This window comes from Nycticebus coucang, chromosome 1 (genome assembly GCF_027406575.1).
Source record: "Nycticebus coucang isolate mNycCou1 chromosome 1, mNycCou1.pri, whole genome shotgun sequence".
Classification (NCBI taxonomy): domain Eukaryota; kingdom Metazoa; phylum Chordata; class Mammalia; order Primates; family Lorisidae; genus Nycticebus; species Nycticebus coucang.
Window position 1 is genome coordinate 189,188,798 of NC_069780.1, and position 17,178 is coordinate 189,205,975.

Here is a 17,178-nt window from a genome sequence, read left to right on the forward strand (position 1 = left end):
TTGCCTGTCACGCTGTGTCTTCCCTGCCTGGTCAGAAAAGTCAGCTCCCACACTACTGGGACTCCAGGACAGTCCGGTGGATTTCCCCTCCCCAGGTACACGTCACAGAGCTCACTTCTTTGCTTCCTCAACCTCTACCAGGGGTCCTCAAACTGCGGCCCACAGGCCACATGAGGCGGCGTGATTGTATTTGTTCCCATTTTGTTTTATTACTTCAAAATAAGATATGTGCAGTGTGCATAGGAATTTGTTCATAGTTTTTTGTTTTTTTTTTTTTTTGGAACTATAGTCTGGCCCTCCAATGGTCTGAGGGACAGTGAACAGGCCTCCTGTTTAAAAAATTTGAGGACCCCTGCTAGACTTTAAACTGGAAGAGGCAGATGGCAGGTGATCAGTCCTCATCCCCACTGGCTGACAGCATCACTGGAGAGCTTTGGAAAGTGCTAGTAGCTGGGCTCCATGTGCAGAGCCGCTGGTGGGATTAGTCTGGAGTGGAGCCCAGAGTCCTAGTTTTGAAAGCTGCAGAGGTGACTTCACTAGCTGGAGACCCATCCTCAGCTGCATGCTTGGCACACTGTACAAACCCAGAGTGGCCCGTGAGACCTGCTGACCTCATGTCCTTCTCTCCCCCTGGCCTTTGCAGACTATGGCACCATTAAGAAGGTGCGAGCACCCCTGAATCAGACCTCAGGCAGCTGTTTGCTAGAAGAAATTGAACTGTTTCCAGATGGGCAGAGGGAGCCGGTCAGGAGCCTGCAGATCCTCCACAGCCAGAGCGTCCTGTTCGTGGGCCTGCGGGGGCACGTGGCCAAGATCCCCCTGAAGAGGTGCCAGTTCCACCGCACACGCAGGTAGGGTTCCTGGGCACAAGTGCGCTGGGGCGTGAGCTGGGGCCCCCAGACAGAGGGCGCATGCAGTGGGCACCAGATGCCCCCGGCTGACTGGTCTCGGGACTTTCCTTCTGTGAGCTCCCTGCCTCCCACCACTCAAATTTCTGTGGCTGATTTACTGTGATAAGAATAAACCACCAGTTGGTGGAGGACGAGCCACATTTGAACTTGTGTAAGCCATTGTCAGGGTTTATAAGAAATAATTCAGCGCATTAGAACACTTGGTCACAACCGTGGTATTTGGTGTTCCTAAATTAATGTTAATCTGGCACTAGTTTCTATTTTATTTGTGTATAAGTATCCCAGAAAATATCATAAAATGTGTATTCTATGACCTAGGCCAAAGCTTTTATGCTGAAAAAACCCCTGAAAAGAAGGGGTGATGAACATTGATCTGCAGGACCCCCCTTTTCCAGGCATTTCCACACTCTTCTCCTTGAAGCACTTTTCTTGGGGTGCTGCAAGGGGGAACTGTGAATGGCCCCCCAAGTGGTCCCAAGTGACCCGAGTGCCATCGTGCCTTCCCTCACCTCTGGGCCAGCCGTCCCATCTTCTGTGGGGTGTCCACTATTGACCACAGTGGTGTTTGGAGTTTAATTTGGAAACACACAAGCCCCTTGCTTAGGAAACAGAAAAGTACTGTATATATCAAACACTTGGAAGGTACTCTAATATTGGAAACTGCATATATAATCTGGCCCCTGACGAAAGATTGCCCTTGGGAAAATCATGATCTCAAATGTTCATAGGGAACAGTCTTCCTGTTCAACTCCCTACAATAGTGCATAATTGCAGATTTGGTGTAGAAATGGTCCTTTTGACAATTCACTCACAGATACTTATCATACATAGACCACTATTTCTCTAAATGAGGCGCCTGATGTCCACTTTGGAATTCAGAAGCTGGAGTTCATGGTACAGTCCTGTTCTTGGTATTTCTTGGTGCTAGCCAGTGACTTTTAACACTTCTGAATTCCCCTTCTCACCTGACACACGTGAATTGCTGTAGAATCAAATTGGATATGGAGAGTGTAAAATGAAAAGCACTCTGCAAAGTTGGTATTCTTAGGGAAAAAAAAAGTTTTATGTGTAATCACCACAATATACCGTCTGAGATGATTCTAAAAAATGAAATGTATAATAAAATGCCTCCTTTGGTATGAGAGAAATTTGGAAAATGTTGTTAGGAACTTCCCAGCTAATAATAGTGCTGTTGTGAACGTTAGTAATAGACAGTGGCATTTACTAGCAACCATCTTTTACATGTGTCTGCTTCCTAAATCTCACCAATGGCTGTGGAAATTGTTCTGGTTTGTGTTCCCTGCAGTTACTGAGTCACTGATCGTCCAGTGGTGGACAAGGGAGGGCTGAGGTCTAGCCAATAGGATGTCACAGTGGGAATGCGTGTGGGAGGGCACAGGCCAGTAAACTCTGACTTCTACAGATGACTTCTTGGGGATGACTCAAGGCAGCATGCGGGAGGACTCAGGCTGGCCTGTCCAGAGGGTTTCTGGTGCCAGAATGGGAGCTTGTGGCTTGCAGAGCCTGCAGGGATTCAGCCTTTTCACTGTTCCCTGCTTCACTGAGTCCGAGTTACAGAAGCTCCACCCCTCACATGTGTGACTTAGGAAACTCAGCCTGCATCGGGTCAGGGAAGAGAGGCCTGGTGTAGCCTGCCTGCCTCACGCCGCTGCACCTGGCCCCATCATGAATCCCCAGGAGACAGTGCCACCAGGCACAGAGGCCCCCGAGGAGTTCACAGCTTCCCTTTTCTTTCAAGGAGAACAAGCCCTCTTGTCTGCCATCATCGGGAGCCCGAGAGGAGAGAGGTTTACATTTACATCTGAGCTGAATCTCCCTGCTGTTCACCCGTCCACCTGCTCAGAGGAGGACAGCAAGAGATTATAACCTCATTGTCAACCACAGACTGTGGTCTTCTGTGTGCCCAAACTCAGAGGGGCTTAGTTTGTGTTTGGCCCTTTGATATTCCATTGCAATGGAGAAAATCTAAAAATTTCTACCCACATGTTCCTCTGAATTCTTTCCAATGTTTTGCTCTACCATCCTTCTCCTATAGGAGGATGGGAAAGCCTCCATGCTTAACACTCCCTGCAGAAAAGAATCTGCTTTTAAAAACCGAATATCTGTATGACCAGTTTTTCTTTTTAGTGAATTACAAAGAAAGACAGAAGTGATTTTAATTTTCTGGAATTATGCTTAAAGACGTACGCCTCGTAGAAAGAGGACAATGATTGGATAACCACTGGGTGCTAATTTCTTCGCCAAATTTCCACAATAGACTATCAGCAGTTATATTTATTATTGAGAAATCAATTTTACAAATAAATTTTAAGGTATCTAAAAAGATTGAATTGATCATAATTAATTAATTAAAATATTTAATTAAACATTTAATAAGATAAAATTACTTAATGAAATTAATTCCATTTCCTGTTGCCTTCAAAAATCACATTTACGTTTTTCATTTCTTCAGTATCTGTTTTTCATAGGCAATACATAATGGCATCTAGTAAAATGTTTATATAGTATAAAAATTGCACATTTCACAAATTTTCTTTTACATATCTGTCGTGGTACCAGATGTCATCTTTATTTTCCTGACTCAGTACGTCAGCCCCGAGGGTGGAGTAGCACAGCCTCTCTGTTGCTCAGATGAGGAAGCAGCAGCTCAGGTTTTCAGTGGCCTGCCCAAGGTAAGGTCACACGGTTTCTGAAACATTAGACTCAACCAGAGCTGAGACTCTCTGGCCCCAAGGCCCAAGCTGTGTTTTTGGTTTGATGTGCTGCCCCTGGCAGGGAGGGTGTCCACTCACTGGTCAGATTTCCGCGGGGATCTCTGGCTTGATTGCATTTTCCATGTGTGCACATGGATGGGGCAGCAGGTTCGTAGCTGGGCAGGCAGAGGTCAGGTCTCCGGACAGCTGCTCAGGGCCCCTTGCCATTAGCTGCTGCTTTATTCTGCCTGCCCTCAGCCTGGGTCAAACAGATGCGAAGGAGAATTTGTGCCATTTCCCTAAAGCTTTCTAGAGGAATCCCCATTCTCCTCTTATTTTTGAGAATATCCTGGGACTGTAGGTCTCTGACAAAGCACCTGCCCGCACTGGCCACAGCACCCATGCACTGTGACTCTGAATGAACAGAGTGTTTCCGTGGAAAGTTATTTTATAAGAACAATATTTTAAAAATTTTATTTTAGTCAAGTTTAAGCTCAAAACCTTTTAAAAATTTGTTTTAATGTTAGCATTTGTTGGCATAGCCACTTAATAAATAGGATGACAAAATTATGCAAATGGAATAAAGCCAACTCATTGAATTGATGGTGGCTACAGGAACGTGGAGTGCAAGACCACCTGTTGCCGCTCAAGCTTGTCCTTTTTGACTCTAGGGCTTACTAACATTTCATAAAGTGAGTTAAGCTTTGCTGAGCTTTGAAGACTCTGGGCAGCTGAGGTTGGAGCACCGTGTGTGACGCGGGAAGGCTGGTGGGCTGACTTCAACCTGGGGACCACCTGATGTGAACCTGGCTCAGTCCAGGCTCTGTAATTGCATCACATGGCTGTAAAGTGGGAAAAGGTCTCCATAGGGAGGTACCAGAAGGGATAGCCTGGAGCAGCCACTCACTTAATCCCCACCTGGTGGAAATATCAATAGAACCTGCTACTTGGAGGGAAACTAGAGTATGGTGAAGAACTCATCTCACTGTTTCAGCAAGAAAAGAATGACCACAGGACCCTGGCTTTAATTGTGTCATGTCGAAATATCAGTTTGTTCTCTTCCTCCCAGGGAAGTATCTTTGGCCTCCTGGTGGTAACTGATTGTAGCTCTTCTAAATCTAGGAGATGGAAGGGTTGGCAGTATGGTGATGGGAAGGCTTTTGACATTGACTTTTAAAGTCATTTTATGGATTGTGTGCTAATTGAATCAGTGGGTCAGCTCATTTTCTCTGCAAAGAGCCAGGTAGAAAATATTTTACACTTCACAAGTAGACAGTCTCCGTTGCAATGACCCAACTCTTCCAGGTAGCGTGGGAGCAGCCGCAGACCGTATGATGGGCATGCTTGGGGGTCAGGAATGCTGACAGATTCATCCGCTAAAGATATGAAGATCGTCTATCAGATTCAGAAAGCTTATCACTTAGACAGTGAAAGAAAGAGCAGAAAAGGTGTCAGCTCCCCACATCCTCTGTCCCATAAGGTGACGCTAAAACAAAAAGGGCCAGATGGCAAAGCAGCAGGAGGACAGGAGGGCCAGGGTGCTGTGCTGCTGGGAGCTGACCTGGCCCTGCAGCCCAGCAGTTTGGAGCTGCAGCTATACCTGAGTGGGGCGAAGGTTGGGCAGAGCCTCAAACTCCATCAGAACCTGGGAAGCAATGGGCAGCTCTTTCAGGACAGCCTGTCTGGGACATAGGGAGGCGGGAGGTATGGCCCTTGAAATCCTTCCATGTTCCAAGGTGGGAAGGGCCATGGGGTGTTCTGCCGAAGCTTAGGTCAGCAGTAGCAAAGCTGAAAGCCTGCCCTGTGGCCTCTGTGAAGTCATGCACGGTCTCCAGGGTGAACACCCCCAGCCCTATATTTCCGTGGCCTTTCAGGTGGCATCCTGGAGTTAGCCAGTTGGCAGTAGTTTGCTGACTTTCCTACCTTTTGAATGAATGAATGTCCTTTAAATATACACTAATTTATAAAATTGCTATTAAATTTATTATTATTAAGTTACACCAATTAACTTGATACCCTAATGTTTTCTGAATATCGTACAGTGTTCTATTCTTTGGATATTTATTCAGGTAGTCTTCATATTTTTATTTGACATTTATCATAATTCATTAGATAAGATAAACCTATCAGATTATAGAGTCAACATTTATATATGAAGGATTGATCTGAATTGGAGGGAGAATGTGCAAACAATCTTCAGTTACAGAACAGAAACTCGAATTCCAAGTGTCACCTCCGAGCCCCAGCTTCCTTCAGGCTGTGGGAAGATGAGCTCCCCACAGCGGGGCGGCTGTGTCTGTTTCCCTGTTCTCCGTGGCCCCAGTGTGGTGCCCAGTGCAAGACAGGCTCAGGAAATGCTTGCTGAATCAACAAATGGACCTTCCCCTTTCTCTGCCTTTTTACTTTAAACCGGACAAGGAACATATAATTCTTATTAAAAATTAATACTCCCCTTGTAGAAAATCATAGTAATGTAAAACAGTAGCAAAAAAAAGGAAACCCTTGGATCTTGGGTGTTTGTTTTGTTTTAGTTTTGCTTCATGAACAAATTGGAGAGAGTAGAAAAGCTAGGAACAGGCAGAATCATAGCCTAGATACAAAACAAAAGAGCTACACCTTTCAAATTGTGCTTTATAAAACTAGAGAGAAAGATGGGGCTAATAAGAAAAAGATTGGCTCCATTTGAGACAGTTGCTTCTGGCCATTCTTAACTCTGTTAGCCTGTGATAATACTATTATTTAAAAACACACAAATCATTAAGAAAAGTAGTACAGAGATTAAATTACTACAGGACATTTATTGTTTTAAAGGGCAAAGTTTTAAAAGGTGGAATTAATAGTTGGCACCACAATTAATTAAATAATCTTCAGAGACAGCATCTGGCCAATGGGAAAAGCTTACAGTGGGTAGAGAGCAAGTGCATGGTCCCCACGTGGTCCCCAGCAAGACAGTTTCAGCCATTGTGTTATTAATCATATAAACACTCAAGAGGAAACTTTTATATGTATCCTTTTTACAAAGTAAACATTCTCCCCTAAAAATGAATTTAATATTTTCTAAATCTCAATGTCTTGAGTTTTTGTTTGCATTGGCTTTGGTTTCGCCTCTAAAGACTGTGAATTTTCCTTCGTTGATCCCTGCATAGTAAATGTACTGAATCTATTGCATGCCAGACACCAAGCCAGGGCCTGAGTGTAGGGTAACACATGAGGCATCCCAGATTCAAAGCTCACGGGGCTCAGAGTCTAAGAAGAAATTCTCCCATGAATAAAATCTCCTGAATATTGCAGAACGGAGCCAACGGTTGTTGGAGTTACCCTAGACTTTATTCCAAAACCCATGTGTTGTTAAATTCTGATCCTGTCCCACACTAGGACCCAGGCTTCTCACCTGCTGTGCCCATCCAGGTGAGCACATCTGAGGTTGTATCTGAGTCTTAACCAGAATTCTAACTGTCCATTTCCAGTAGCAAAGGAATTAATTACCAGTTATGATACATCCATTGAATGGACTGTTGTCTCGGTGGGTTATTCTGAAGCCCCTGTATGATGACTGTGAGGACATCTGTGTTGTGTGACAGTAGCTGAAGACAGTGTGGCAGCATTATGTCACCATTATCATAACATTTAAATACCAAAAAGAGGAACCATTGGAAATACATGCTCCAGGATGCTCCTTAGGACTGGGACGAGCACACAGAGTGAGGGGTCTCCAGGGGGAGACCCTGGAGAGATGCTGCTGTCTTCCAGTGCTGTTAGAAGGTGACAGCCCTAACCCCAGGCAGGGTGGGAAGTGTCCACACAGGAAACCATTTGCTTTCCTGAACAAATTTATTTTCAGACACTGAATGGAAATCTGTCTTTTGAACAGTTACCAGCCTCTTGGACTTCAGTTGAGAATCACAACTAAAACAGCTCATATGGAAACGTTTCATTATTTAACAGCTACTCACAGGCCTCCTGTGTTTAACCTCCCAGATTTCAAGCTCTGTGAAGAACTTCATGGGAAAGCATGGGCTGAGACAGTTCTCCTGCACCAGGGCCTGGCACCAGAGGTGCCCCAAGCAGAGGTGCCTGTGCAAACCCTGAGATGTTTTTAAGCACCGCATAGTCCAGTGAATTCCCATCTGTCCGCTGGACAGCTCTCACATGGGAAGAGGCTGGGCTTGGGATCAGCCTTTTGCTTGGAGCATGCAGTATGAGTGAATCAATCCCTTAGCTTCTCTGAATATCTTTCCGTGGCTGTGTGGTCCATATTAGTGGGCAACCAGAGACCAAGAGAGGTTATGCAGTGTGTCTGTAGGAACTTAATCTAAGACGGTCTTGAGTATTACAGTCAGGCCTGCAGGTCCTTCTGAGCGGCCGTGCCTGTGAACAGTCTTTTTGACTCACTGCACACTATGTTGAAAGCTGAGCTTCAAAATCTCCTTCTGTCCTAGATGTAAGTCAAAATCAAAAATGCATAAATTAACAGAAAAGATAAAAAGCAAACTGCTCCTCCCCGTGTGGCTTGCCCTCTGCCCAGCTTTGCCTCACTTGCCTCTGGCCAAAATGAAGCAAACTGACCTGCCACGACTTTGCTGCTCTGCCTTTCGGCACCCTCACAGCCTCGGACATGCACTGGGCCCGTTGGGCCGGATCCTGCTCTTTGCATTACGTCATTCACCTGACTCTTGTCTGTCTGGGCAAATGAGTTACAGATGGTTGTTGAGACCCTGCCATGAGCATATTGTATGCTCGGTGAGAGATGTCAGCAGGACCTCGGCAGTCAGTGGAGCCTCCCTGTGTAGACATTTGTGAGTGATGTCAGCGTGACCTCGGCAGTCAGTGGAGCCTCCCTGTGTAGACATTTGTGAGTGATGTCAGCAGGACCTCGGCAGTCAGTGGAGCCTCCCTGTGTAGACATTTGTGAGTGATGTCAGCAGGACCTTGGCAGTCAGTGGAGCCTCCCTGTGTAGACATTTGTGAGTGATGTCAGCAGGACCTTGGCAGTCAGTGGAGCCTCCCTGTGTAGACATTTGTGAGTGATGTCAGCGTGACCTCGGCAGTCAGTGGAGCCTCCGTGGGTAGACATTTGGTGAGTGATGTGAGTGTGACCTCAGCAGTCAGTGGAGCCTCTGTGGGTAGATGTTCGGTGAGTGATGTCAGCGTGACCTCGGCAGTCAGTGGAGCCTCCGTGGGTAGACGTTCGGTGAGTGATGTCAGCGCGACCTCAGCAGTCAGTGGAGCCTCCGTGGGTAGACATTCGGTGAGTGATGTCAGCGCGACCTCGGCAGTCAGTGGAGCCTCTGTGGGTAGACATTTGGTGAGTGATGTGAGTGTGACCTCAGCAGTCAGTGGAGCCTCTGTGGGTAGATGTTCCGTGAGTGATGTCAGCGTGACCTTGGCAGTCAGTGGAGCCTCTGTGGGTAGACATTCTGTGAGTGATGTCAGTGTGACCTCGGCAGTCAGTGGAGCCTCTGTGGGTAGACATTCTGTGAGTGATGTCAGCGTGACCTCAGCAGTCAGTGGTGCCTCCGTGGGTAGACATTTGGTTAGTGATGTCAGCGTGACCTCAGCAGTCAGTGGAGCCTCCGTGGGTAGACGTTCAGTGTTTCTCTTTCTCACATGAACGTGTATCTATCCAGACAAGAGCGGCTGAGATGCAGGCGCTGGAAGAGGCCACACACACTCTGTCTCAAAAAGAAATATTGAAAGTGGAATTAAGAAAAGCCACTTTTCATAACTGCTTGATTACAAACCCAGGATTTAATACATAGTGTCATTAGGAGATGCAACATCCAAAAAGAATAGCATGTGATAATCATGTTTCTTAGGGTATAATATAAAATAAAGGTGGAGTTTCCATTAATTTTGCCCGTGGTATAAAGTATTTTGCATGAGAAAATTGTATGTGTATATACATGGTATCTTTATTGAATAGGCATTTGTCTTTGTGTAGAAGCTTTAATATTTTACGGGATAAGTGGAATGTTAAGAACATTCAGAACCACTGGCATTATGGGAAAGAAGAGATGTTATTACAGGCAGCTTTTCATTTAAAACAGCTTAAAATACTTCCCTCTAACACTGTGCCATTGTTTTAGGTCTCCAGGTAGCTTTGCAGGGGGAGCCTAGAGTAAAGTAACAGAGTTTGTGGAATTTTTACTTATTTGGAAATTTAATTTTACCTAATGACCAGGTTGCTTAATAAGAAACATGAAAAGGAAGTCAGGCCTTTGGAATGATTCTCTCACATGGAGCTTTGAGCCACCAAAGTGAAAATGGGTCAGATACAGAGAATTCAGATCTATGATGCTCTCCGTGTCATTTCATCAGTAAGAAATTACTCTCTGGGGTCACCAGAGGAGCCACAAACATGAGTGTGTGCCTCTGGCTAGCTCAGTCAGACAGGGACATCCAGGAGAGTTTGCTGCAGGAAACAGAAGGGCCCTGAGTGCCCCCCTCATCCAGTCTGTCTCATAAGTCCACATGAACTGTCTCCACGTTTTCAGAAACTCCTGGGTGTTATTATACAGAACAATGCTGCATATGCAAAGTCACTCAGGAAGAGCTGGCCAACCTCCGACCTTACTTAGTAGATACAAAAATGTGCACTTTTTACTGGCTTACTCAGTCATTGTGATAGTTCATTTTCATCTTCCCTATTCCCTGCCAAAAAGAAAATCAATTGTATGTCTGAAAATGGAGAAATGTTGTATGTGTTTTGTCTAATAGAAATACAAGTCAAATTCCATTCAATGGAAGTGATTATTGAAAGGAATTTCTATTTAAAATAGTAAATTATTAGAAATTATATTTCCCCAAACTAGAGATTTTAAAAAGCTGATGCTCACTCTCTTGTAAACTTGCATTTGTAAAAGGTGTCTTCTGAATTTAATAGAAAAAGGAAAAAGAAAGTGTACCCACTTCCCTCATTCTTACCCCTGACACTTGGGTCTGTGTTAGTGTGAAGTCTGAGAAGTTTAGATTTTAAAACACTTATGCACAAATGACTTTCAAAATTTTTTTGAGAAAGAGAAAAAAAGGAGAGTTATGAAAATGCATTTCAAATAGAGCCACGGTAGGGAGGCCAATGAAAAAATATGGTAAGAGAATTGGTAGAAATCAGTGTAAATGCTTCTACAATCTTTAAGTAGGAAAGATCTTTCTTAACATGGCATAAAATCTAAATGGTAGAAAGGCAAATATTTACAATTTTTGCTGCATAAAATTTTATAACACAGCTGTGTTTCAAAAAGGATTTAATGTCAAACAAGAAAAATATTACTCATACTGGGCTATATTTTATTTCAAATTAATATGATGGCACAAATTTTCAGGTTACATTGTTTTCAATTATAGCATAAGGTTCAAGTTGTAGTTGAGCCCTTCACCCGAGGGGCTTGCTGAACCCCTTCACATTGTGCACATTAGGGGAGATCCCGCCAAATGCCCTCCCTCCTCTTCCCTTTCCTCTCTCTCCTCTCCCCCCACTCTCCTTCCTTCTTCCTCCTCTCCTCTCTTCCTTTCTGGACTAAATTTATATTTCATCATTCCTGTGGGCATGTAGTTGTCTACATATTAGTTTCATATTAGTATTGAGTACATTGGATACTTTTTTCCCATTCTTTAGATACTTTACTAAGAAGAATGTATTTCAACTCTAGGGAAACATAAAAGACGTAAAGTTTCCATCTTTTCTTATGGCTGAATAGTACTCCATGGTATACATAGACCACAGTTTGTTAATTCATTCATGGGTTGATGGGCACTTTGGGGGGCTTCTGCAAGTTGGCAATTGTGAATTGAGCTGCAATAAACATTCTGGTGCACATGTCTTTGTTATAAATAATTTTTGTTCTTCCAGGTAGATACCTAGTAATGGAATTGCAGGATTAACTGGAAGCTTGATTTTTAGTTGTTTAAGAATCCTCCATATTGCTTTCCATAAAGTTTGTATTAGTTTGCAAACTCACCAGCAGAGTAGAAGAGTTCCCCTCTTTCCACATCCACACCAGCACCTGCAGATCTGCAACTTCGTGAGGTGGGGTAATCGCACTGGAGTTAGGTGATATCTCAAAGTGGTTTTGATTTGCGTTTCTCTGATGATTAGAGATGAAGAGCGTTTTTTCATGTGTTTGTTGGCCATTCATCTTTCATCTTCAGAGAAGTTTCTATTATAAGAGGGTGAGACATAAGAGCAATGGGCTAAATTTTAATACAAAAATATCCCCTTCTAATGATCTTATAAAAAAACCAATGGCCCATAAAAGGTACCAAAGCCGGAATTGGACATATATGGGAGGTTTACACAAAAGAAATACAAATGATAAAAGATGCACACAGTCACGCTAAGTTGCAATCTAACCCACAACTGAAAGGCACAGATCCAGGCAAAAATAGGGCTGAAATGGGTGGATCACTGGAGGTCAGGAGTTCAAGACCAGCCTGGGCAATATAACAAGACCCCATCTCTACAGAAATAAGGATAGCCAGGAGTGGTGGCATGCACCTGTTGTCCAACAACTCAGGAGGCTGAGGCAAGAGGACCACTTTAGTCCATGAGTTTAAGGTTGCAGTGAGCTATGATCATGCCACAGTGCTCCCACCTGGGTAACAGAATGAGATCCTATCTCTAAACTAAAATGGAAGGAAGGAAGGAAGAAAGGAAGGAAGGAAGCAAGGAAGGAAGGAAGGAAGGAAGGAAGATGAAGGAAGGAAGGAAGGGGAAGGCAGGAAGGAAAGGGAAGGCAGGCAGGAAGGAAGGAAGGAAAGGAAGGAAGGAAGGAAGGAAGGAAGGAAGGAAGGAAGGAAGGAAGGAAGGAAGGGGAAGGAAGGAAGGAAAGGGAAGGCAGGACGGAAAGGGAGGGAGGGAAGGAAGGAAAGGGAAGGCAGGAAGGAAGGAAAGGGAAGGAAAGGGAAGGAAGGAAGGAAAGGGAAGGCAGGAAGGAAAGGGAGGGAAGGAAGGAAGGAAAGAAGGAAGGAAGGAAGGAAGGAAAGGGAAGGCAGGAAGGAAGGAAGGAAAGGGAAGGAAAGAAGGAAGGAAAAGGAAGGGAAGGAAGGAAGGAAAGGGAAGGAAGGAAAGGGAAGGAAGGAAGGAAAGGGAAGGAAGGAAGGAAAGGGAAGGCAGGGAAGGAAGGAAGGAAAGAAGGAAGGAAGGAAAGGGAAGGCAGGAAGGAAGGAAGGATGGAAAGGGAAGGCAGGGAAGGAAGGAAGGAAAGGGAAGGAAGGAAGGAAAGGGAAGGCAGGAAGGAAGGAAAGGGAAGGAAGGAAAGAAGGAAGGAAGGAAAGGGAAGGAAGGAAAGAAAGGGAAGGCAGGAAGGAAGGAAGGAAAGGGAAGGAAGGAAAGAAAGGGAAGGCAGGGAAGGAAGGAAGGAAAGGGAAGGCAGGGAAGGAAGGAAGGAAAAGGAAGGAAAGAAAGGGAAGGCAGGGAAGGAAGGAAGGAAGGAAAGGGAAGGCAGGGAAGGAAGGAAAGGGAAGGAAGGAAAGGGAAGGCAGGGAAGGAAGGAAGGAAGGAAAGGGATGGCAGGAAGGAAGGAAAGGGAAGGCAGGGAAGGCAGGAAGGAAGGAAAGGGCAGGAAGGAAAGGGAAGGCAGGGAAGGAAGGAAGGAAGGAAAGGGAAGGCAGGGAAGGAAGGAAAGGGAAGGCAGGGAAGGCAGGAAGGAAGGAAAGGGAAGGCAGGGAAGGAAGGAAGGAAGGAAAGGGAAGGCAGGGAAGGAAGGAAAGGGAAGGAAGGAAAGGGAAGGCAGGGAAGGAAGGAAGGAAGGAAAGGGAAGGCAAGAAGGAAGGAAAGGGAAGGCAGGGAAGGAAGGAAGGAAAGGGAAGGCAGGGAAGGAAGGAAGGAAGGAAAGGGAAGGAAGGAAAGGGAAGGAAGGAAGGAAAGGGAAAGCAGGGAAGGAAGGAAGGAAGGAAAGGGAAGGCAGGGAAGGAAGGAAGGAAAGGGAAGGCAGGAAGGAAGGAAAGGGAAGGCAGGGAAGGAAGGAAAGGGAAGGCAGGAATGAAGGAAAGGGAAGGCAGGGAAGGAAGGAAGGAAGGAAAGGGAAGGCAGGGAAGGAAGGAAGGAAAGGGAAGGCAGGGAAGGAAGGGAGGAAGGAAGGAAAGGGAAGGCAGGAAGGAAGGAAAGGGAAGGAAGGAAGGAAAGGGAAGGCAGGCAGGCGCAGGCAGGAAGGAAGGAAGGGAGGAAAGGGAAGGAAGGAAGGAAGGGAGGAAAGGGAAGGAAGGAAGGAAGGAGGCAGGGAAGGAGAAGAAAGAGAAAGACCAGGGAGGAAAGGAGAAATTGACTAGTAAATTCTGTTTTTTCAGGTGCATGTTAAAAAATACAAAAATGGTAGCAATGATAGCATCTAGTGTGAACTGGTGGAGTCAATAATATCCATAACTTTTAACTCATTATTCCACTTACAGTTTATCATGTAGAAAACCTATGCAAAAATAAGCATTGCACATTGCCTTTAAAGAAGAAATTTAAATAAATGTTGGTACATCAAGAAAATGGAACATTATATACCTAAAGAATAAGATACTTTACCTAACAAACACAATCAGTGTAACCTGGTTCTTTGTACCCTCAATGAATCCCCAACAATAAAAAAAAAAAAAAAAAAAAAAAATGAAAAAAAAGAAACAAGGCCAGTGGCATTAGCCTATCGGACTTTACACTGTACTAACCTTGGGGGTTTTAAATTTAAACATAATTGATGCTTTATATCAAAGAGTGAGTTGATGTCATTCTACTATAAAGATAAATGTTTACCTTATATACATTGAAGTGTAGATGATGATTCATTTGTTAATAATAAATTGGGTGAATAAAAAAAAATAAGGTAGACCTTATTTATAGAGAAGAGTAGTGCCTCCAATTGTGGACTATTAAGTATAGAAAGGAAATGTGAAGCAGTGTGTACTCTGTACAATCACATTTGCATGTATTCCAGTCATAGGTGATATGTAATGGTATCAGTCATACAATTACATACAAACAACCACACACAGAATATGTATAAACAGGAGAACCTCCATAGTTGGCCTCCACCTACACTGACCACCTCCTTAAGTTGACCTAATTTTCATAGATCAGAACCTTTCGATGTGTACCATGTGTACGTTGTCAGTACAGTAGAACTAGGTCTTTATGTTGACCAGGTTGTTAGAGTCCCTTGAGTAGTCAACTTACAGAGCTTCTCCTGCATATGTGTGTGTGTGTGTGTGTGTGTGTGTTCCCACACCCACAAGCATGCTTATATGTATGGAGATAACATCTCCAGAATCGATAAGCTACTATAACATTACCCACTATTGGGAAAGAAAGGCTTTCACCTCATCCTTTATATCTGTCTCTTTGAATTGCTGACTAAAAGGGGCATAGCATGTGTATGCGGTCACCTATCAAAGAATTCTCCTGAGGTTGCAGGGACTTCATCTAAAAATGCTCATGTTATATTTGAGCGCTTTCATGTAGGCAAAGCTAAAATAAAATGTCCCCCCTCTATAATACGTCTGACATAACTGTTGGATATGATAAGCACAAATATATGAAATGACTATTGAAAATTTTAATGTATTTTTAAGTTCCAATACACAAAAGGAAGATGTTCCTATTTTATTGGACTTGAACTAACTTACCCATCAAAAGGTTTTACATGTACCTGATTATCTTTAGGCCAGTTTCTCAAATTTCCTGTGACTTAATCTTTTCATCAGTAAATTGGTGATGATGGGGATGATGATGATGACGATGATGGTCAATGAAGTGAATGATGATGGTCAATGAAGTGAAAATACTAGAACCTGCCTGGTGAACTGCTTGATAAATGATACGATGGCTTGCATCTTAGTTAATACCACAGGAGATGTTCAACAAGTGATTAAGGGGCTGATGGTGGTGTTGGTAATAACAATTATTTGTGAGCTCTTCAAAAAATTCTGACTTTAGCTCTATTGATAACACCAAAATGTTTATGTTGGCTCATTTAGTCATCTGTCCTGTATGTTAGATAAAATAAAGAGTTTTCAAAATACCTACCAGAATGATTGCATTTGAATCAGATCCTTACTGGTGCATGCAGGGAGCTATGTTCTCTAGCATACAAACTAAATAAATGCTGTGTTCACTGCCCTGGTTCTCATAGCAGGCTCCCCTGCCCACCCTGAAGGACAGGCTTGCTGTGGCTGCCATCTCTCTTACTAGGTAAGGCTGCCTTTCTGTTGACCCTTTGGTGTGTGTTTGCAGCGCCTGCATTGGGGCCCAGGACCCTTACTGCGGCTGGGACCTGGTGAGGAAGACGTGCTCGAGTTTGGAGGACAGCCTGAGCATGACGCAGTGGGAGCAGAGCATCGCTGTATGTCCGGTGAGTGCACGCCGCCTCCCCTCCGCACTGTGCCCGAGGGAGCCCTGCCCTCCCGGCCCCCCTCGCCCAGACTGCTCTGGTGCCTGCGCCTTTTCAGATGAGAACGTTTCTTTTCAACCTAGACTGTGTTTTCTAAATGCATTTGATTCTTAGTTCCCATGAGGGCCACCCCAGTTGCTGTTATAGACTTTGGAGAGAAATGTGTCTTAAGAGAAAACAGTGCTGGGTTGTTAATGCCGTTCCCTGTCTCTGTTTTATTCTTGGATTATTTCCCCCCAAGAGTTTGGTGTGGACTATTTTGCCCCTCATAGCACTAATAAAATAGGAACTTCCACAACCATAAATTTCCTATGGGAACTGTAATTCCAGAAGCCCACGTAAGGGAAGATTTGAAAAGAATGAACTAAAGGATAAGACTCTGACCCCCGTGGGGCAGACGTGCAGAGCCTGCTGGGGGTCATGGAAGGTCTGAGAGACGCACCCTGGTGTGTCTTCCCACACTGAACCCTGTGTGGGGTGGAGAAAATTGACTGTTTTTAGAGCCAGACTCTGGATCCAAGAAAAGCAGATTCCACACTTTCCTTTGCTAATCTATGTTTTTGAATCCTTGCTCCTTGCTTGTCAGTTGGGGGATTTTTTTTTTTTTTTTTTTGCTTTGTTTTTGTTATTGTGGCTTTTCTGTTTTTTTTTTTTTTGTCTTTAGAATCCTTCATCCAGTAGCCTTTGTTCACACAGAGTGTCAGCAGCAGGTGGGAACTTCCACATGACTGAAAAAATTGAAGTCATGTTGCTGTTGGCTGATGCCTGCCAGTCAGTCCCAACTCATCTCAGGGCAGGGCGTGGGGTGTGTGGCAGCTCAGTCCTGTGCAGACCTTGTGGTTTCTGCCTGAGGCATCTCAATCATCAGTCTGCCTCCCAGCAAGGAGCCTGCTCCTCCCTTATCTACAACATGCAGATCCTCCAATTTACAAGTGGGAGGACCAGACTGAGTGACATGAGGAAGGCGGGGACCACTCAAGCCAGGGTTGTTCTTCCCGCATTAGCGCAAGATCCAGGGCTCTTGGCTGCCGAGACACCCACACCATCACGTTCAGGCTCTGGAAATCTTCCCTGTACAGTCCACTGTTAGTGCTTTGGGTTCTATAACTTCAGATCTATGATTTTAGAAGCAAACCTTCCTGCGGAGTTTTCTTGGTAATGTTCTTTGGTTTTGTAATGACCAGA

At 44.6% G+C, this 17,178-nt stretch overlaps 1 protein-coding gene across 2 annotated transcripts in view; it reads left to right on the top strand.

Annotated features, from left to right (window-relative positions):
* SEMA5A (semaphorin 5A) overlaps positions 1 to 17,178 on the top strand; it is a 475,532-nt gene that overhangs the window by 374,819 nt on the left and 83,535 nt on the right. For both annotated transcript variants that reach the window (XM_053593046.1, XM_053593055.1), the window contains exons 12-13: positions 644 to 851; positions 15,837 to 15,954. In XM_053593046.1, the coding sequence (XP_053449021.1) occupies positions 644 to 851; positions 15,837 to 15,954 (326 nt within the window). The remainder of the gene's footprint in view (positions 1 to 643; positions 852 to 15,836; positions 15,955 to 17,178) is intronic.